Source organism: Anguilla rostrata, chromosome 6, assembly GCF_018555375.3.
Source record: "Anguilla rostrata isolate EN2019 chromosome 6, ASM1855537v3, whole genome shotgun sequence".
In the NCBI taxonomy this organism is placed as follows: Eukaryota; Metazoa; Chordata; class Actinopteri; order Anguilliformes; family Anguillidae; genus Anguilla; species Anguilla rostrata.
Genome location: NC_057938.1, coordinates 3756855 through 3779358, shown reverse-complemented (window position 1 = coordinate 3779358; position 22504 = coordinate 3756855). Strand labels below are relative to the sequence as shown.

The following is a 22504-nucleotide window of genomic DNA, read 5'->3' as shown; positions in this document are numbered from 1 at the left end:
CTTCACGCTCCATTTCGGTCTCATGACCTGTTTTAGTTTCGCGCCCTGTTTCATTCGGCTGTTCTGTATTTTGACAGAACTCTTTTGCTTAGTCGGCACTCTTGTCCACAGATAACAATTTTCCTCACTGTTCGCATATACAGCTGGTTATTTACTGAAGCCGTTCAGTTTAATTGCCTTAAACTCTAGGGTACAGTGGAGGCTCCCTGCCTTGGATGCTGAGTTTGAAACACAGTATCCATTTCATTACCATTCTGCGCACGCCCCGTTTCAATCTAGAGCCTGTCTCTAACACACGCCCTGCACTGGAGAACACGCCCTGCTCCAGAGAACACGCCCTGCTGTAGAGAACACACCCTGCTCTAGAGAACACACCCTGTTTCAGTCTCAGAGCCTGTCTCTAACACACACCCTGCACTGGAGAGCACGCCCTGCTCTAGAGAACACGCCCTGCTCTAGAGAACACACCCTGTTTCAGTCTCCGAGCCTGTCTCTAACACACACCCTGCACTGGAGAGCACGCCCTGCTCTAGAGAACATGCCCTGCTCTAGAGAACACACCCTGTTTCAGTCTCAGAGCCTGTCTCTAACACACGCCCTGCTCTAGAGAACACACCCTGCTCTAGAAAACACGCCCTGCTCTAGAGAACACCCCCTGCTCTAGAGAACCACTGCTCTAGGAACACCCCTGTTTCAGTCTCGACGTCTCTACACACCCCGCTCTGGAGAACGCGCCCTGCTCTAGAGAACACACCCTGCTCTAGAGAACACACCCTGTTTCAGTCTCAGAGCCTGTCTCTAACACACGCCCTGCACTGGAGAACACACCCTGCTCTAGAGAACACACCCTGTTTCAGTCTCAGAGCCTGTCTCTAACACACGCCCTGCTCTAGAGAACACACCCTGCTCTAGAGAACACGCCCTGCTCTAGAGAACACACCCTGCTCTAGAGAACACACCCTGCTCTAGAGAACACACCCTGCTCTAGAGAACACACCCTGTTTCAGTCTCAGAGCCGGTCTCTAACACACACCCCGCTCTGGAGAACGCGCCCTGCTCTAGAGAACACACCCTGCTCCAGGGAACACACCCTGTTTCAGTCTCAGAGCCTGTCTCTAACACACGCCCTGCACTGGAGAACACGCCCTGCTCTAGAGAACACCCTGTTCCAGGACACAGACCTGTTTCAGTCCAGAGCCGGCTCTAACACACCCTGCTCTAGAGAACACGCCCTGCTCCAGGGAAAACACCCTGTTTCAGTCTCAGAGCCTGTCTCTAACACACGCCCTGCTCTGGAGAACGCACTGTGTTCCAGTCACTCTGAACACACAGCATACTGTTTGTGATTCAGCGGAGCTCGACGTGGGAGAACCTCTCAGGTGGAGTCTGCTCTCACGGTCCACTCGCATGCAGTTTGCACTTCACGTGCGAGCGGCTTAGCCGGCACTCAACAGCACTGAGGCTTAATCATGGCCGCCATTCAACTGTGGAAAGAACTGCTTCTGACGGGGGGGACGCGCGTTCGGAGAAGACAAGAGAGGAGGAGAGAATTAAGAGGAAGAATAAAGAGTGAGTGAGGAAGAGCGGGAGGGAGACAGAAGAAAGAGGCGACGGGATAAAGAGTGAGTGAGAGTGTGAAGGAGAGAGAGAGAGAGAGAGGCCGCAGGGGAATGATGCTTATCATTGGGGATTGTAAAGCGCTAACAGGCTGACAGCCGGGCTTCCTTCACGGGTAATGGAGTGCCCGTATCTCTGGAGAAACACGCACTAGAAATTTTGGACCGGAAAATTCCGCAAAAAAAAAAAAAAAAGAAAAAAAAAATTTGGGCAAAAAGGAGTCGTCGTTCCTCTCTGTCAAACTCCGTCGCAGCCTGAGCCCGCGCCGTGTCAGCGGCAGGGTCCCGAGCAGATTTCGTCGGAAGATTTACCTGCTGTTCGCCTCTTGGCAACAATACAGTAAGTTACGCTGTCATCGACTTCGGATCCTTCTTCAACGAGTGCCTTCGCCGTCAAGCAGCCGATATCAGATCACAGCCAAATGACTATTTACGCGAGTAAGACAGAAACTATCACCAAATGCACACCCGGCTCGGTACGGCTTGTGCTCTAAGACGATCCTGCGGATGGGCTTTGAGCAATATGGAGGACTCAACATAAAGCCGTCGAAAAACTCACCTTTGTGTTTGACGCACCGTTTTGGCGCTGCCTGTAAATCTGGCCGTTGATAACGTTTCACATATGTGAAAAAAAAGCTTTAATTTATAAATTGAAAGTGGTGTCAGGGAAGTGTAGTATAATGATAAGGGAACTGGCTGTGTCAGGAACTGGAGGTTTCGGGTTCGACTACCAGCTGGGACGCTGCTGTTGTGCCCCTGAGCAAGGTACTTAACCGGAAACTTATCCTGTAAATATCCAGCTGGGCAAATGTATTGTTTTTGAAGAATGTCATCTGTGTATGTCGCTCTGGATATGTGTTATATATTGAAATATAATTGTTACAAGAAGGAGAGTTGCTTTGATAATGATCATATCAAAAACATACTCACCAAAACACCAAGACTTGTATGCGTTTGCGTTGTATTTTAAAAGCACACTCATTTGAGTGAAAAAAGATCAATATGCACATCTCAAACTCCAAACATGTAAACCAATTCCAGAGAAAGTGCAGCAGGCCAAATAAATTGGAACATTAATCATCAGCTATTGAGGGTGGGAAAGGATCAATATTCACTAATTAAGATGAGAGAAAGCTAAACATTCAAAGGGGTTTTGGGAAAACTGGAACAGGTAAAATTAAGCAGAACATGAAGCATTGGCCATTCAGAATGGGCACATCTGGAAGTATAACTTCTAAAGACTGTCTAAACAAATTGTTTAAGATAAACACATCATACCTGTGGGGGGGGGGGGGGCAAAAAATGAACAAAATGGAATTTTCAATCACGAAACTCCAGAACCCTCTGGACTTCTCTGTAACTGGGACCTGTATGGAAAACTTCTGTCCATTTTGTCCTATTTGCCACAGCACAGGACACGCCATTAATTCTCATCAGTTTTGAGCGTGAGCCTCTTCTCTGCCCTCTGTAATGGAGAAGAATGGAGAAACGTCAATGGCCGCAATTACCGAAATGCTGCTGTTGGCAAGAACCTCACCTGGCAGGAGCGCTTTGGCAGACGTAATTTCCTGAGCAAAGTCTGACGAGTTTTTAAACAAATCCCCTGAACGACTGAGATCATTTCCTCCCCCACACAGGAACGGGACGAAATGCGACAACGAGAACAAAAGCAACTGATTCGCTCGCTTTGTGGATTCGTAGACGGCTTTCTGTTAAGCCTGGCGGAAGACGGGGGGCGAAGGTATCTCTTTGGCACCGCCCGAATGTGTGCGGTCACGCTAATAAATCACGTCTAAGCTGAACTGACGTGAAGCGCAGAGAGAGAGGGGGAGGAGGGTATTCGTGGGGAGCCTTGACTTTTAAAAGTGACCCCGTTTTTATTCATTAGTCACTCTCGGGGCAAAGTCGTCTTCTCGGCCAAAAAATCCGGAAGGCGTCCCGTCCCGTCCCGTCCCGTGCGGCTGCCTTCTGGAAAAGCAAAAGCAACGACAACGAGGAAAGGAGGAGTGAAAGAGCACTGGCCCAACAGAGCACCACCTTAAGATGCCCTTCATCAATTCACCAATTTGTTTTCAAGCACAGGGCACACGCACCCATCAGCCCCAGGAAGTAATTTCACTAGCAAATCATATTTTCGTGGAAAAAAAAATATTGTCGGTCTGGAACTGATTGGAAGTTATAGTCCCGTTACGAGGCCGGCGGTCAGACCTGTGGCCTCCGCCGTTGCGCTCTTTGGTTATCCGCTGGGGCGTGGCGAGCGGTGAGGTTCAAAATGGCCGCCGTGAATCACTCGGTCGGCCGGGGCGAGCTCTTCCAGCCCTTCGCCGTAAATCGCTTTTGAGAAAGGCGCTACGTCAGTGCAATCCATCATCATCATCATTATTAATATCTCTTTGGCCTGAGTGACGGAAACTTTGGCACATTTAGGCATGTTAATTTCAAGGCTATAGCTGAGCTTTTTTGCCCGACCTTCAACACAGCATGCACAGAAGTTGGCAAAAAGCTGTAGTAGAGCTGAGCTGAAGAGATTTGCAACTGATGTCAGTGTCTCTCTCAAGCATCCTTCATTCATACATAACGTCTATCTTTGTCGGTTACCTGGGTTAAATCTACTGAACTGCCGGAACATGCAGAATATCTGCCAGTTACACCTGCAGTGGGATGTGTGTGAGCATCCGGGAATAGTACAGAGAGAGACACACATAATGTCACACACTGTAACACAGAGAGGGAGAGGCTGTAGCACAGAGCAAGACAACGAATAGCCGGTTTTTGATACATTAGAGGGGGAGCGTGCGTCCAGGTGTTTTTTGCACAGGTAAATCAACATTCTTGTGTGCAGGTGATGTGTGTAGATGTAATTTCCGGGGGGAAATGGCGGAATCGCTGGAGCCGTGGGTGGCTATGCCCATCAGCTTGGGCCTTAAGTGATTCACAGGCACCTGGAAGTCCAGAGGATAAGGCCCGATTAATGAGCCCTCTGAGGGAGAACTTCCTGTCACAAGCTGAAATAAACTCCCCATTCATTGCTGCACCGGAGTGTTTGGCAAACTGACTGGCTCTGTGTTTGCCTGGGAATCTGTGTGTGTGTGTGTGTGTGTGTGTGTGTGAATGGGGGAGGAGGAGTAGCAATTAGAGGGTACCTGTGTGTAGAATTTCACTGTGTGTGCATGCGTGTGTGTGTGTGTATGTGTGTGTGTGTGTCTGTATGGGGGAGGAGTATAAATTAGAGGGTACCTGTGTGTCGAGTTTCACTGTGTGGCAATGTGTGTGTGTGTGTGCGCGCGTGCGTGCGTGCGTGCGTGCGTGTGTGTGTGTGTGTGCGTGTGTGTGTACTCCACAGAGGCCTGTCTGGCTCTAACTCTGTGGTTAAGGAGATGCGGGCTCTGATCTCTTCCGTTTCTGCGGTCTCTCCTTCACCTTTCTGCACTGTCGGCACTATCCGCAGCTCTCACAGGACCTGAAGGTCACTGGAGGTCACTGTGGCGTCGTCTCCACACCTGAACACGGCTGCAGATTGTGGAAACGCGAGACCTCGGCCTGCTGATGGGGCAGGCATTACGGCAGGAAGTGGCACACTTAACTGAGACTGTAGCTCAGCCTCCTTATGCATGTGTGCGTGTGTGTGTGTGTGTGTCTATACGTGTGTGTGGGTGTGTGTGTATGTGTGTGTGTGTCTGTGTGTGTGTTCCTTCTCAAGGGTCTATCGTCTGGCTCAGCGACTCGGTACTTGAGATAATTTCCTCGGCTCTGAAACTTTGGTTGATCTGTCCATTACTGGAGTGTTCAGAATTGTGTCGGTTTCTGCCTTGTCTTGTGTTCAGTGCTGGGTGTATTCAGTGTTGGTGTGTGTACTCCTCAGGTGTTAAGGCAGGGCTGCCCAACCCTGTTCCTGCGGATCTACCGTCCGGTAGGTTTTCATTTCAACCCTAATCTGGCACACCTGATTCTACTAATTAGCAGCTGAACGAGATCTGTAGCTGTTGAATGAGGTGCGCTTTGCTTGGGGTTGGAGTGAAAACTTGCGGGACGGCAGATCTCCAGGAACAGGGCCGGGGAGCCTGGGTGTTCATTTCGGGTGTGATCAGGTTTTGGGGCCGGATTTGTGAAGATTCTGGGGAAGGGGAAGTTAAACGCATGCAGAATCATCACTGTGCCCAATAAAGCAGGCAAATGAAGTGCGCTCTTAAACATCCAATAGCAGTTTGTCAGCGGTGTCTGTAATTGCGGGAACAGTTATGTGTCAGTTTCGGGGCTCTCCGGGGAAAGCACATCTTAATTTTGAGAGAGAGCCTAAAATGGCTGCCGTAGTCATTGCCAGAAGGAGAAGAATCCTTATACGGTGGCTTGGATTAATACTCTATTCTGATCGGCTGAATCACCACTGCTGCCACGGCCTGTATTCTTGCCCAACACATATTACATATTACATGTGGAGAGTGTTATCCACTCTGTTATGAGTATGAATGTTTTTATGGACTTGCAACTTATGAGGGTTTAAGAGATAATGGGCCAAATCTAAATTAGACCTGGAGCAGCAAGCAAGATCTGAACCTCAGTCCAAATTTTTAGGAACGCTGTCCATTGTGCTGAAATGTGTCGCCAACTGCTTGCTTGTGAGTGTGTGTGTGTGTACATGTGCGTATGTATTTGTGTGTGTATGTGTGTGTGTACATGCGCGTTTGTATCTGTGTATGTGTGTGTGTATATATATATATATATGTGTGTGTGTGTGCAGATTCTGTTGAGGAGCTCTCCTCTTTCATTATTAATCCATTTCTGAGTGACCTACTTTACAGCGCAGTGGTAACCACCTCTGTCTCACTGCAGTGTAAAAAAAACACTTCCATCCTTAACTAAGAGGCTGCCGCAGTCAAACGGGCAAGTCTTCAGAGAGAAGGAGCCCCTAAGCCCCGCCCCCTCGCCTTCTGCCCACGCACCCACTCCTCCTCCCCACTCTCTGCAGGTTACATACAGTATACACCGATACACACGTACACACATACACAAATTCGCACACAGCACTCACGTACGCAAATACACACGCATACACAAACACATGCACATACAGCACTCATATGCACAAGTACACACATATTCAGCACTCATATACATAGAAATGCACAGCCACATACGCCCATACTCACGCACACACGCAAGCACGCACACACATACACACACTCACCTCACAACACACATACACACATACTCACACACATACATGCACACACACACACACACACACACACACACATACACACACACACACACACACACACACACACTGTGAATCATGTGCATAATAAATGCCAGTGGAGTTTCCTGAGAGGTTAACTCTTGCTGGTGTTTTCTGCGTGAGGGAACTCCAGATATCTGAAGGTTGCTGCTCTGAAGAAGATCCAGTGTGCTGGGAAACCACCCCCCCCGAGGGAGTTTCATTAAAGGGAGCATTTTTAACGAGCAGGGACTGACAGACGCCCACGGCCCCGCTGCTTAAATATTGATTTTTAGCTGCTGACTGAGAGACTGCAGGGGCCTTGCTGAGGTAATCGCTTCGCTGCATTGACTTGCATGTTAAATGCGGTGAGAGTAAGAGGATTGCGTTTCATTAGCGATCATCCCGTTTGTGATTTGAGACTGGAGGAGGAGGAGGAGGACGATGAGGAACAGGAGAGTAAGAAGGAGCAGGTGGCGGATGAGCAGGATGAGGAGGAGGAGGATGAGTGGGATGAGGAGGAGCATGTAGAGTAGCAGCATGAGGAGGAGGATGAGTAGGGAAGGGATGAGGAGCAGGAGAATGAGAAGGAACAGGTGGAGGATGAGCAGGTTGAAGAGGAGGTGGATGAGTAGGTAAGGGATGAGGAGCAGGAGAATGAGAAGAAACATGTGGAGGACGAGCAGGATGAGGAAGTGGAGGATGAGTAGGCTGAGGAGGAGAATGTAGAGTAGGAGCATGAGGAGGAGGAGGAGCAGGCTGAGGAGCAGGTTGAGTAGGAGGAGCAGGAGAATGACCTACATTTTATGGTGATTAAACTGGGTCAAAGTCAGTGGAACAGAAGTGTTGAGAAGCAGGAGCCGGGGCACAGAGCCAGCCACATTGTGTTGGACCAGGTGGAGGTGTGTGTGTGCATATGCATGCGTGCATGCACACCTGCGTGTGTGTATGTGTTTGTGTGTGTGTGTGTGTGTATGTGTCTGCATGTCTGAATGTGTGAATACTGAACACACAACAGGGGCGACATAGCTCAGGAGGTAAGAGCAGTTGTCTGGCAGTCGGAGGGTTGCCGGTTCGATCCCCCGCCCTGGGGCGTGTCGAAGTGTCCCTGAGCAAGACACCTAACCCCTAACTGCTCTGGTGAATGAGAGGCATCAACTGTAAAGCGCTTTGGATAAAAGCGCTATATAAACGCGGTCCGTTTGCATATGCTCGTAGGAAGCTGTGGAATGCAAACTCACCTGTGGGTTCCTGTGTGTCCCCTGGCAGAGTGGAGCCTCCACATGGCACTCAGACGTTCCTCAGAGCCGAGCCTTCCTTTTGCTTTTCGGGAGACGCTCCTCTCTCCGTCCGGCAGTTGATTAAAATTAAAACGGGCCTCGATGGGACGAGACTAACCGCTCGTTAGACGTGAGCGCTGTCGGGGCGCGTAACTGCCTGTCCTGCTCATTAGCGGTCTGGGGTGCGCTAGAGCCGGGCCGTGCCTCATAAAAATATACGGCCTCTGTTGGTTTGGGGCGGCGGTTTGAGTGTAAATCTCCATTATCACTGAGGCTGCGGTGCGTAATTTCGGTCTAGATCTCTGCCCTCTGGATGTGGGTGGGCTGTGGAAGACTCAGGTTATAGTTCTTCTGCCAGTGATTTAGACTGTATATGTGCAGCTAGCTAGGCGTGACACTGTGTGTCCCAAGAAGTGTTCCAGCACAAAGCCCCGCCCCCCAGGTGCTTGAGGGTACAGTCATTCCATCAGTGATTTAGACTGTATATATGAAGCATAGTTTGTCAATGGGGAGCTCCTCCCTTTGAGCCGTGTGTCAAGTACAATGCTCCACTCTAAGCCCCGCCCCCCTCAGCAGTGATTGGCAGTGTTCCAGCGCAAAGCCCCGCCCCCCAGCCAGGCCGGGGCTGTGTTTCAGTTCAAGGCTCCGCCCCCCAGCAGTGATTGACTGTGTTCCAGCACAAAGCCCAGCCCCCCCAGCAGTGATTGGCTGTGTTCCAGCACAAAGCCCCCATCAGTGATTGGCAGTGTTCCAGCACATAACCCCCGCCCCCCCCACCCCCAGACGGGCCGGGCTGTGTTTCAGTTCAAGGCTCCGCCCCCCATCAGTGATTGGCAGTGTTCCAGCAAACCCCCCCCCCCGCTCCCCCGCCCTGTGTTTCACTTGGCTCGGTAGGGGAAGCTGGGTGCCCTTCCTGTACCTCCAATGTGACTGAGGCAGCAGTCTAGACAGCTGTCTCGCTCAGCTGCCTGGGAGCTACCTGCTGAATAATAATGCCCGTGCTTCTCCTGTCCAAAATGAGGGGGGCGTTCGGCAGCACCGGGGCGCCCTGCACTCTACTCACTTACTCCCTCGCCTCCGTTGGTTTTTGGAGTGATTCATCCTGGATGAATCTGGTGTCCGTTTACCCATGTCCTCCTGCGAGGAGGGCAAAACATGAGTTTAAGTATTTAATTTAATTTTTTCTTTTTTTTGACATTTGTACAAATATTTTGAAAAAATATTTTTATAAAATATTACTTGTGTCATTTTTTTTTTTGAATGTTCCAGGTTCCAGCATGACGGAATTTATGGTTCTTGAGATTAAGACCAAGGACTCATGTCCCCTGCAGGGGACAGAAATGAATTGGCGGGAACATTAGTGTTCCAGTCACCCTGTTTCTGCTCTCAGTGTTAAATTCATCCTTCAAGTTTAAGGTTGTTATATTTTTTGCACATAACCGTTGGCATATATAACCAAATATTTCAGAATATGAAATCGTTCCTAATCGATGGAAGTAATTGTAGAATGTATTGCCAAAATTACTGTCGTTTCCCCATTTAAAAAGTTTCCCATTTATCACCCCGACCTTATTTGATATTTTGTAGTGGTGGGAGTGGCCAATTATCGCCCCCCCCCCCGCCCCCCCCCACTACAAAATATCAAATATCAGACCAGGATGGCGGCATGCTGGCATGCACCGGAACTGACTATTGCAACAAAAACATAAGCTGCGTATTTTGAAAACAAATTCCTGATGTAAGATTTCCGCGCATCTGTTGTCATGTATTATTTTATTGCCAGGGTGACCCTGTGGGAATAACAGCGCGCGCTTCTCCGTAGCCGGTGGTGGGGGGTGGCGGTGTGCGGGGTGGGGGTGGGGGTGTCCCGGGGGGGTGGGGGGGGGTCTATCCACCTGCCACTGAGCGAGCTTTCTGCTTCCTGCCTGTCTTCACCCTCTCCCTAGGATTAGCTATCAAACACTTCCTAACGCCTTCCAGAGAGAGCGTCACATTTAATTCCCCCCTGTTCTGCTTAGATGTGGCTGCTGATGCTTGACAGTGGTAAATGAATCCCGTGCTATTAGCGAGAGAGCAGCAGAACAAACAACAACAACAAAAAAACAGGCTAATAATTTAAGTCGCATTGGATGAAAAGTACCCGGATTATTTTCTGATGTTGCCCAGATAGCCAGCAGGCTGGTTGTGTTAGCGGGGCATTTGTTTTTATTTAGGCTTCAGTGAATGCCCGGGGTGGGGGGGTGGCGGTAGAGGTGCCTGTGTGGGTAGATATCCAGCAGATTATTGACATTATTGCAGAAAAAATATTTTCAAAAATCTAATTTATTTTACTTTTGTTGAACGTCCCTTGTAGTGTAGGCTTCAGCATGGCGGAATGTATGTGTCTTGAGATTTAGTCCCGAGGCTCATTGCCCAAAGCCTAACTCTAACTCTTACTCAAAACCCAAACCCTATCCTGACCCTACCCTAAACGTAACACTTAACCCTACCCTAATCCTAACCTCTAACCCTAACCCTAACCCTAACCCTAACCCTACCCTAAACCTAACACTTAACCCTACCCTAGTCCTAACCTCTAACCCTAACCTTGACTCATTTGGGTTTCCTAATATATTTCCAGGTCATATAGGAGGATATTGTGTGCAGTATGTCATATAATTACATATTGTACATTGGGGAGGAGCGCTGGGAAATGGCTGTTATTTGAGTCTGGTCGTTTGCATGCTGTTGGACAGTAGAGGGGTATTTTTCCTCCAGTCAGGGTTGTGGTTGTACGTTTGTGGTCAGCTGGGCAGTAGTGCGAGGGGATGGCTTTATCTGCGCAGTCAGAGTCTGCTTGCCCTGAACGACCCCCCCTGGCTGCCGTTGGTGTACCGTGCCGGACAGGACAGATCTGACCCCCCCCGCGGTCGCAAAGACGAGGAGCGGCTGCTTCCTGACAGGATATCAGCGGCCCCGATAACTCCCCGCTGACCGCCACACATCTCCCGTGCTGATTGGCTGCTCCACCCAGGTGTGGTAGAGGGAGGCGGCCGCACAGCAGGACCAGAGCCAACGCAAACACACGCAGAAATACACCTGAAGAGCCAGAGCTGATAGATCAGGGCACATGCACATGCGCATGCACACACACACACACACACACACTCACACACACACACACACACACGCACACGTGCACACACGCACCCACCCAAATGTAAAGCAAGGCAGTATAAAAAGGTGCTGTACAGTAGGTGGTGGGGCCAGCCGCTGCCAGACCTAGAACATACTGTACAACATACTGTACCAGAGAACAAACATACTGTACATAAATTCATATGTACTCTTTTTGTCTCATCTAATCTCATCTCTCTCTCTTGCTCTCTCTCTCTCTCTCTCTCTCGGTCCCTCAGTGATGTTATATAATGGTTACATAAGCAGAAATGAAACAGAACTTTTTTCAGAGACTGTCTACAGAGACCCAAGACAAGATACCCCACTTTCCGAACCGTTCCAAAGAATAGAATACTATTACAGTAATGCAATATTGCTGAGAAAGCAACGGCAAATTTTTTCAAGTGTTTTGGATCACACGGCTCGGTGAAGTTTGTTTGACTGAAAAACATCGAGACACTCGAGGCTGACCAAAGCCATGATAGCTGACAGTTATTCAGAACAAACCTCCTCTCTTTCACATGACCATGTTATTTTAGTTAGCCGTGCGTTGTGCTGCAGAATTCCCAGGGATGTGCGGGAAAACTTTCCCTTTTGAACAGCAGCTGAAGAGCTGAAGTATTCATAAAGGGAGGGAGGGAGCGCGCTGGAAGGAAGATTTATTAATTCTTCATGACTGAGTTTGTCAGAAAAGAAAACGGCTGCGTGAAGCACAACAGCAGTTGAAGACGTGTGTACCGAATGTGCCTCTGTTTGCATGCATTAAACATGAGGATTTCTGCTGCGGTGGCATGGCAACCTTTCAGCCTGTGCGGTCTGCCTCGTTGTCACACGGCGGGTGTGGGTAAAAAAGAAAACCTAATTTAATTTACCAAAAAATGCTTTGTGAGGGATGAAGAAATTGTGCGAGTTATTTTAAAGAGCGGGTGTTGGCTTTGCGTCGGACGGAAAATCACCAGCTCAAATGGCTGCTGTAGTTGCTGCCAAGGGGCAGCATTGCAGCTAATGGGCCTGGAATGTTAAAGAATATTTGGTTCCGGAATCTGCAGCAATTTATTTACTCTGTGAAATAGCGCTCAGACCAGGGGCCAGTAGCACCAGCTGTAAATTAAGCACATTCAAATTGCGTCTTCAGAATTGGCAAGATATTAGAAAAGTACCCGACTTCAAATGCTAAGTAGCCAGAGCAATTATACAAAGTGCACCTTGCTCTTGGCGGATTCTTTCCACTTTCAAAGCAAATCTTGTTGCCCATTTTTATGTCATTCATTTAGTTAAATGTGACCATGGCAACCCCATATACCTGCTGAAAAAGTCTGCCACATTGTATAACGAGGAACAGAGCTGGCAGTTGTATTGTTCAGGATTGGTGGCATGGAAGTATGCATTTTTGTTTTTGAGTGTGCACTTGCTATGTTGAGTACCAGTGTGAGTGTGCACTTGTGGTTTTAAGTATCAGAGTGTGAGTGTGAGTGTGCACTTGTGATGAGAGTCCGACTGTGAGTGTGCACTTGTGGTTTTAAGTATCAGAGTGTGAGTGTGCACTTGTGATGAGAGTCCGACTGTGAGTGTGCACTTGTGGTTTTGAGAGTGCGTGACTGTATGCATTTGTATTGTTGCCTGTGCGAGTGTGCACTTACGCTGTTGAAGATTAGAGTTTGAGTGTGCGCTCATACTTATTTATGAGTATCGGTGTGTGAATGTGCACTCATGAGCATCAGTGTGTAAGTGTGCACTCATGTTGTTGAAGATTAGAGTCTAAGTGTGCGCTCGTGGTCATGAGTACCAGTGTGTAAGTGTGCACTCATGTTGTTGATGATTGGAGTTTGAGTGCACTCTCATACTTACGAGTATCAGTGTGTCAGAGCTTTGGTGGGGAACAGTGTAGGCTAAGAAGGTAGGGGCACTCCAAGCTACTCTCCTTTGTTCTTCTTTTCAATTTTTGTTCTTTAGTCAATCCAGACAGAGCAGTGGATTTAGATGAGAATGTACTGCTCTGTTTCGATTGACTAAAGAACCAAAAGAGAATTTAAAAGAAGAGAAAAGCATTTTTTTTTTTGCCTTGCAGTTCCTATAATTTCTTACCTTATGCTCCTTTTTTTATTCGCATCCAGTTCATTTCATTGGGTAATCTATTGTTTATTTATTGATCCACAGAGCACCGTGTGCCCCGTTTTGGGACACAGTTTAGCACGTGCAGTGTCCGTGGTCTGACCTGGTCTCTGTGATGTCCCCAGGAAATGTTCACTCCCGAGTGTAAGTTCAAGGAGTCCGTGTTCGAGAACTACTACGTCATCTACTCGTCCACCGTGTACCGGCAGCAGGAGTCCGGCCGGGCCTGGTTCCTGGGCCTCACCAAGGAAGGGCAGGTGATGAAGGGGAACAGGGTGAAGAAGACTAAGCCCTCCTCGCATTTCGTGCCCAGGCCCATAGAAGGTCAGTCCGCCTGTCTGTAGCAGACCTCTAGACCTCTTTTGTCTTTGGAGTGAAACCCAACCCATGCAGCTTCCAACTCCTGTGTCTGTGCTGCTGTCCTTAGTGTCAGTGCTGCTGGTTCTAGTGTCTGTGCTGCTAGTTCTAGTGCCAGTGCTGCTAGCTTTACTGTCAGTGCTGCTGATTCTAGTGTCAGTGCTGCTAGTGTGAGTGTCAGTCACACTTGCTCTGGTGTCAGTGCTGCTAGTTCTAGTGTCAGTGCTGCTGGTTCTAGTGTCTGTGCTGCTAGTTCTAGTGTCAGTGCTGCTGGTTGTAGTGTCAGTGCTGCTAGTTTTTGTGTCAGTGCTGCTAGTTGTAGTGTCAGTGCTGCTAGCTTTAGTGTCAGTGCTACTGGTTCTACTGTCAGTGCTGTTAGTTCTAGTGTCAGTGCTGCTAGCTTTAGTGTCAGTGCTGCTGGTTCTACTGTCAGTGCTACTAGTTCTAGTGTCAGTGCTGCTAGCTTTCATGGCAATGCTACTAGTTCTAGTGTCAGTGCTGCTAGCTCTAGTGTCAGTGCTGCTAGTTCTAGTGTCAGTGCTGCTACCTTTTGTGTCAGTCATCCTAGCTCTTGTGTCTGTGCTGCTAGTTCTAGAGTCTGTGCTCCTAGTGTCAGTGCTGCTAACTTCAGTGTCAGTGCTTCTAGTGCGAGTATCCGTCGTCCTACGTGTAGGGTCTGTGCTGTTAGTTAGAGTAACCATGCTGCTGACTCTATCATGACCTTTTCTCTTCTGCCAGTGGCATCAGTTATACAGAGACTGATATATCTGCATTGACTAAATATTATGACTAAATATTATTGTTCAGAGAAGCATTAAGAGAATGAGATTAATATCCTGCCTGTACACTGGAAGACTTTTAGAAAATGTAATCAATATCAGACTCAGTGGTGATCTCTCTCTCTCTCTCCCTCCTTCTCTCTCCTTCTCTCTCTCCCCCATCCTTTTGTACTTGTCTCCTCCACAGTTTGCATGTACAGAGAGCCGTCACTGCATGAAATCGAGGAGAAGCAGCGTTCGAGGAAAAGTTCAGGGACTCCCACTATGAACGGAGGCAAAGTGGTCAATCAGGAAGCCACATAGCAGGACCTGGAGTCACCTCCTCCTCCTCCTCTTCCTCCTCCTCCTCCTCCTCCTCCTCTTCCTCCTCTTCCTCTTCCCTGCCCTGCGCCTCCTTGCGACCGGAACTCCTGCATTTCTTACACCACGTGCAATGGAACAATGAAACATGGAACACGGAACACGGAAAAAAACCGGATCCTTCTTGCCTGTGAAACATTTTAGACGAAAATAGGGAAAATAAATATTTTAAATCAGGACACTTAATTTACATTTTATGCAAAAGTCTGTGAAACACTGAAAAGTTAATCTCATAACTATATTTAACATTATATAAGCTTTAAACCATGTTAGAATTTTCACTGCTTCTTTTCTGAATGCATCAGAGCTTTCACCTGCCTTCATGTGTTGCTATAATTATCATGTGTAATATTATTCTTATTGTTATTATGAATGATTCCTCTTTCTTTTCCAGATTAATTTTGTGTTTTGGACTGCAGTTTGTGCTCACACTTTGAGGGTTCTCTGTTTGGGAAAACTGATGAAGTTGTGCCAGTACTCAGTGTGTGTGCATGTGTGTGTGTGTGAGAGTGCGTGTGTGTGTTGGGGGTGGGGGGGTGGGGTTTAGCAGTTAACGCGCAGGTAGTGGGTGTGTGGGTGTCAGAGGTCAGAGGTTAGGTGGATAGGGGTAGGGTGGGAGTCAGGCCAGGTTACGGTCCGAGGTCAGGTGGGTAGGGGTCAGTGGAAGGTCAGATAAAGTTGGGGTCAGAAGAATGGTGGGTAGCGTGCCTCAGGATCATGGAGAATTAGGGTCAGAGGTCATGTGAATAGGCACTGGGCATGGAGGGGAGGTCAGATGATCTAGGGACCAGAAGACAGGTAAACGGGTCTCAGACGGATCCAGGGAATTAGGGTTCCAGTTCAGGGTGGATCGCGTCAGAGAGGGGAATGTGTCCGTCAGAAGCGAGCGGGACCTGCTGGAGCAGGGAGTGGGAGGGTCAGACCCATGTCACAGAGTGGGCGGAGTCAATGAGGTCACAGTAGTTTTGTCATAGCGAGGGTTTCTATTCCTCTGGCCGCTCCTGGTCCATTCTGCAATTGCCTAGCCTGTGAGCTACCCGGATTTTGAGGGGGGTGGGGGGTAGGGGGGGGGTGTCTGGTGACCCCTGCGTTGCCAGGGTCCCGCTGGAGGATGGCCCGGTCTGGTCCCGTGAGCGCTGAGTCAGGGGAGAGGGGGCAGCACAATGACCCCCCCCCCCCAATTTTCTCACCGGCCTGCTGGCCTCTGTAATCTCAGGGAGAAAAGATCCCGGCCCAGGAGTGGAGACTGTTAATAACACCCCTAAAAACGGCAGACCCGTCCCACTGCACATTTACGGGACTCTGGGCTCGGGGGTGGGGGGGGGGGGGGCGGGGCGGGTAGGGGAGGGGAGCGGGGAGGTGAGGGGGGAGAGGGGAGGGTTCTCCGTGTGCAAATACGCTCATGATCTGTCCAATGTCTTCCATTTGAGAACAAGGGGTGCCCGATCCCACTCAATCCAATACGAACGCCTCACTCTGAGGGAGAAGGATGGAAAGAGAGAACGGTGGATTAATGGAGGGAGGAAATGAAAGAAAAAGTGAGTGGATTGTCTGTCGCACGGACGACCACCGGTATGCAAAGGTGTTTTTTTTTTTTTTTTATTGGATTAAACTTATTATTTGTGTTTGTACCTTATATAAACACCTTCATATATGCATTATGAAAAAGAAGAAAAATATTTAAATTAAGCTGCAGAATGAACGAAAATGATTTGAAAATAAAAATATTATACCAAAAATCTCAGCCTTCATTTGAACATATCTTTACATAAATTCACACACACACACACACACACACACATCTTGCAAATGTTCGATAATAGAAAACTGGATATAATAGACCACCAAGGAATTCAAATTCAGAGATTTTGAACTGTAATTCCAGTATCCTAAGGGCAGTTTATAAAAGTTGAATATGTGTCTGTCAATCTAACGTGGGCAACCGGGTCCCTTGCTAGAAGACCTGAGACCTGCCCCGCCCACTTAATGTACCACACCTCTCCCCCCCAGACATCAGACCCCTCCCCCTGTTCACCGCAGTCTTCGGTGCTCCCTCACATCGCTTGGAAACATGGCGTCTGGCTTTGTTCACACTCTTACCCCAGCACCAATACCTTGAGTATTATCACTTGCTTTCTAAAGTAAGGTTCCTGTGGATCCTTCATGTCTTGAATTTTCAGAAATGCAGTGCTTCAATTTTTCTGTTTTGTTTTTTTGTGCCAGGCTTATGCCCGGATTGATTTTATTCATTTATTTATTTATTTTTAAATTGGTTAATGCATTTTATCACGGTCTTACTGTACTTCAGTATGTACCTCCAAGGAGCAGGAGCGGCAACACAAGCGGTTGTGAATTTAATTGCATGCCGCTGTTTTCCAAAGCGCGTTGTCTCTCTGATAAATTGGCTTGCGTTTGTAATGCGAAACCCCAAAGGCCTGTTCAAGGACCGGAAAGGAATATCGGCTTTTTAAAGTTTGCGCTCGCTCAGGCTGAGGTAGGAGCCCTGGGATAAGCCTCCTTTTATTCTAAAGCTCCACCGAATCAACAGACGTGGTTTGATTCCCAATCGGTTACATGCTTGGTAGGTGGGATGGTTTCATTTGGGTTCATTAATACTTGAGGGATATCTACTCAGTGATTCAAACATGGTTTTTTGGTTTTATTTTATTTTGTTACTTTTAAGTTGTTTTCCTTTTCGATTGAATTATTCATTATTTTCAGAACGAGGTTCTGTGAGCCCTCTCCATCCGGTCCACCCAGTCCTCGCAGCGCTCTCTCTCTCTCCAGCGATCCCCCAAAACGCCCTTCTGGGGGCGATACGGGCGTGCGTGCGCCCCCCTAACCGCGCGGTGGCGTCACGTCGGCCGCGGCGAGGAGAAAATCCGGCGTCGGATTCCGAATTCCGGGCACGGCGGTTTTTTACGTGTTCGGGGTGCGGCGTGGGCACCGATGCACTCAGGCGGGGGCGGGGGGGCGGGGGGCGGTGGGGGGGCAGGAAGATTGGATTGCATTAGAGAGGACGCCGGTCGCTAGGTGACTGGGGTACACCAGCGCGCGGGACGCTCGCGCTCTCGCTGATTGGAGCTGAAGGTGGAGGACACCGGCGGTTTCGTTCAGGGAGCGTTCAAATGAAGCCCGAGCGTGAAATTCCCGAACGCACAGTTTAAAATCGTACGGTGGCGGGAGGCTCTTCATTTTGCTCACTGACATTTTGTCTTATTTATATATATATTTGTGATCATAAATCAGGATTTGTGATCAAAGACCAGGGTGGGACCCCTGATTTTTGAGTGTACCAATCAAAAACTGGGTGTGCCTAAGGCACACAGGACCCAGTGTGGGACTGGCGCTGCCTGGCACTTTGCCTGATAAGGAGTTAATGTACCTGTGAGCTACAGTAAGAACTGAATGAAACCCACCAGGGCAGTGGGATACCACTGATGTTACTGAAGGTGGCAAAGCTGACTTTGTAGAGTAGGAAGCATCTCAAGGTGATGACATTGACAGACATTGATTCAGCAGCCGCCCAATCAGCCGCTTCCAATCCTGCTCCTGGAGATATACTGTCTACTGTAGGTTTTCACTCCAACCCTAACAGAGCACACCTCATTCAGCAGCTGGAGATCTCATTGAGCTGCTAATTAGCAGAACCAGGTGTGCCAAATTAGTGTTGCAATGAAAACCTACAGGACGATAGATCTCCAGGAGCAGGGATCCTGGGCAGCTCCTGCGTCGATTGACAGGTTGTCAGGCGACGGGGTCGCATTATGTGGATCACAGGTGAGAGAGCCAATCACGCACATCCAGATCTACTGGTTAACACATAAAAGGGTGGAGCGCCATCGCCGTGCTCTGGATCGACCAGCTCTCGGAACCTGAGGGAGCTCAGCTGGTCCCTTCCGCTACGAATACTGGACAGCATGCAACGCTAACAACATCTGCAAGCTATGAACAAAAAAATTAATGAAAAGAAAACACCGGGGAAGCGGGATTCTGCTGGGCGGGTAGATCCTGCGGCTGATTCGTACTCGGGGACCTCTTTCGCACAGCGCTCACCGGGTCACGAAGGCTCATTACGATCAATCGGCTAATTAAAGCTCATTGCCGCAGCCCAGAGGAGCGGTAGCGTGGAGCTGAATCCTCATCTCCCTCACCTTCAGGCCAAAGCCCTGAGGTGTGAACATAGCCTGAGTGTGACTGGAGCGTCCGGTTTGGCACAACCGCGCACGTTACTGTTTTCTTCTCAGTTTCCATCCCTCGCACCTCTTCCTCTTTCTCTCAACCTCACTTCCTGAGGCTATCCTGTGCCACCCTTTCTTTCATTCTGTCTCTCTTACCACCATCTCACTATCTCCGTCTCTCTCTCTCTCCCTCTCTCTCTCTCTTTCTCTCTCTCTCTCTCTCTTTTCCCATCTCCCCATGCTCTCTATCTCACTCTCTTTCAAATTACTTTTCTTTTTTTTTCCTCAGTTCAATTTCAATCGCTGTATCGGCGCAGCGGGGGAAATATATCAGCAAAGTGCAGGCACTCTTACAGAGATAAGACTCAATCAGAAATCATAAATCTCTCCAAGACCTCTCCCTCTCTCTATCTCTCTAATTCAAATTCACATATTTCTCATTGACATGCCTCATTGACATCCCCTCTCTTTCTTGCTCTCTGTTCTATCAATCCCCCTCTCCCTCCCTCCCTCCCTCCCTCCCTCTTTTCTTTTTCCCTCTCCTTCTCTGTCCTTCTCTCCCTCTCTTTCTCTCTCTCTCCGTTTGGCATGAAGGACAACTCCTGTGGGTTTTTCCATTGTTTTTCTCATTGACGTCCCTTGGTCGTTCTATCACCCCCCCCCCCCCCCGTCTCTCTCACTTTCTTGTCTCACTCTCCTTCTCTGTCCCTCAGTCCCTCTCCCTCTCCCTCTCTTTCTCTCTCTGTTTTTTTCCATTTGTTTTTCCTTCTGTTTTACTCCAGAGAACACAGGGAAACTCCTTTCGCTTAGTAGAACGTGTTCCTCATTAAAACTAATTGGCCTGGAGGGTCTAATGAGTAAGATATAGGCTGCCTTTGATCTCCAGGAAAAAAAATAGAAGAAGAAAAACACATCCTTTAAATACATCTGCTGGTGGTTCAGGGATCAACAATGAAGTTTTCTGAATCAACAATACAAAAATAGTACTGGATTACTTGGGACTTTTTTTTCCTTCTTTAAAAATACCAGAATGGCTAGAGAAATAGAAGAGGGTGAGGCAGAAAAAGAGAGGGGGAGCGTGTGAGAAAGAAAGAGGGAGAGGAAGTGACAACACACTATATATTCCTGAAATTATACTGATTTTTGTAATAAATTCTGGATAAGATCACGTGCCAAGTGAAAATAATGTAATGTGTGATGTGCTTACAATGTACATGTGGTGCATATTGGACTCATTTAAACTCTGTTGAATTAACAGTGGACACTTGACAGTGTATCCAATCCTTATTTATGGTTGGACGCTTGTATCAGTGCCAGTAATGCAGTTATGTTTATGAAAGCATCTGTACCCATCAGTGTCAAAACCACCGATTCTGCGTTTATTCTGTGCGCTGTGTCTGAGCTGCGTGCACCAGGCCAGCTCTGTTCCTAGAGAACTGCTGTCCTGCAGGTTTCCATTTAAACCCTAATCTGGCACGTCTGATTCTGCTTATTAGCAGCTCGAGGCGATCCGTAGCTGTTGAGTGAGGTGCGGCTTTGTCACGTATGGAGTGAAACCCTACAGGAGGTGCAGATCTCCAGGAACAGGGGGGTGGGGCGGCCCTGGCCTGCAGTAACACTTCCACGGGACTCCTCCTGGCTGCTCTCAGATCAGTCGGTCGCCCCCCCCCCGCTGCGGAACGTGAGGACGCCTTCGGGCTCCGTGCTGATCTGAGAATTCGGCTCCCGTTCACCTCCCCGCATGGCCCAGCGCCAGACCAGGGAAAGCAGAGATTCTTACGAAAGGGCTTTCTTTCTACTTCCTCTCCTGGGAAACGTATCGCAAACTCCAGCAAAAATAAAGAGGACACTTCGTCATCTGCCTCGTATCCGAATCTCAGATCTCAAACCGCTTGTTATATATATATATTATTATTTTTCTGTTTGTTTTTTATATATATATATATATATATATATATATATATATATATATTCTTTTATCCATTTATAATTGAAAAGCCTCCTGGTGAGGGTGGCGATCATTTCCCCCGAAACCTCTTTGTTCCGCTCGGCGTTCCGAACGTCAGCGCTGTGAGAGGGGAGCTTTAGGAAAACGAACGTCCGGAAGTTTCTGGCTCGTAAATTAGCGACGACACGGGAAGGACACGAGGCACCGGGGGGACCCTAATCCCCCCTTCTCTGGGGAGACGGACACATCAAAAAGACAATGAGGGGGATGGACGGAAGGAGTGATTGAAAGAGAAAAGCAGACAAGGCCTTTTAACTGAAAAAAAGAGAGATTCTCTGATTAGCTGTTCGACGCTCTCGCTCCTTCTGCTGCCGCAGCAACTTAGTGTGTGCTCCAGCGCCCCCTTTTGGGGGGACGAGTGCACTGCATTTGGCAATTATATTTTCACTGTCGTTCCTTTCATACGGCACAGATATATATATCAGCGATAAAGTGCAGCACTGTAGCGAAAGGCTGCAGCGTGGAGATAGGGCCCAGAGGTGGCAGGCCACTGCAGCACGGCAGGGACTTCAGCATCGGAGATTGCGGCGTTATGTGGATTAAGCATCGGGGGCCGCGGTGTCACTGTGGATGAATTCACCACCACACTCACATAATTATGGAAATTAACAATATGTGTCAAAAAAACAGGAAGTTTACTCTACCGAAGGTCACATCCAGTTACGGCACTCGGTCAGGGCTGCACAGCCGTGGTCCTGGAGAGCCAGTGGGTGGTTTTGGACATTGCTAGGCACTCTTCATCAGTTTGTGCAATTGAGTGCACAGCTAACTGCCCTCACCTGGTTTCCCTGGTCAGAATTATGTGCTGATTTTAAGGCTAAAACTAAAAACCAGCCCCCAGCCCCCCCCCCCCAGCCCCCCAGCCCCCGAGACCCCCCCCCCCCCCCTTGATTTTACTGTGTGGGCTGTCCTACTTGGACAGAGAAAGTCAGAGTAAGGTTTGGTTTAAAATTAGTTGAATAGGACATATATTGTAACAATTTGAATGTTATAATATAAGTTAAATATATCACAGCATTCTATGTTACCTATTTCTCTATTTTTTAAAGTATCCTGAATTGTGACCGGCAGTGGTATTATCTGACTGCTCTCTGCTTTTGAAATGTTCTCAGTGTGGCCACATGGGGGCGCCCTTCTGCCGGTCATAAAACGCTGCGCCTTCAGTTCCGGCAGTCAGTTCCAAGTCGCGTTTTTTTACGGACTTCGTAAAAAAATAAAATATTTCCGGCCATTACCTTTACCGCCGGCTGTGTTGGCGACCGAGCTCGGGCCTTTCATTCACGGCGTTAAGCACGCGGCACCCTCCTTCCGCGGTGTAAACTGCAGCCGGGGAAAGTCTCCATCTCACACGGCAACATCCACACCCCCCCCCCTCCCCGCCGTCTCTGTACGCCACCCGTACCTCAAATTCGGTCGGATCTGCAGCGTGCTTCCGCCCCT

General features: G+C 48.7%; 1 protein-coding gene across 1 annotated transcript; it reads left to right on the top strand.

Moving 5' to 3' along the window:
* Nucleotides 1-10422: 10422 nt before the first annotated feature.
* LOC135258268 (fibroblast growth factor 12-like) lies at nt 10423-16614 on the top strand. The gene is made up of 2 exons (XM_064341653.1): nt 10423-13703; nt 14703-16614. The coding sequence occupies exons 1-2, from the start codon at nt 13508-13510 to the stop codon at nt 14816-14818; spliced, it is 312 nt and encodes a 103-aa protein (XP_064197723.1). The 5' UTR covers nt 10423-13507; the 3' UTR covers nt 14819-16614.
* The last annotated feature ends 5890 nt before the right edge of the window (nt 16615-22504 follow it).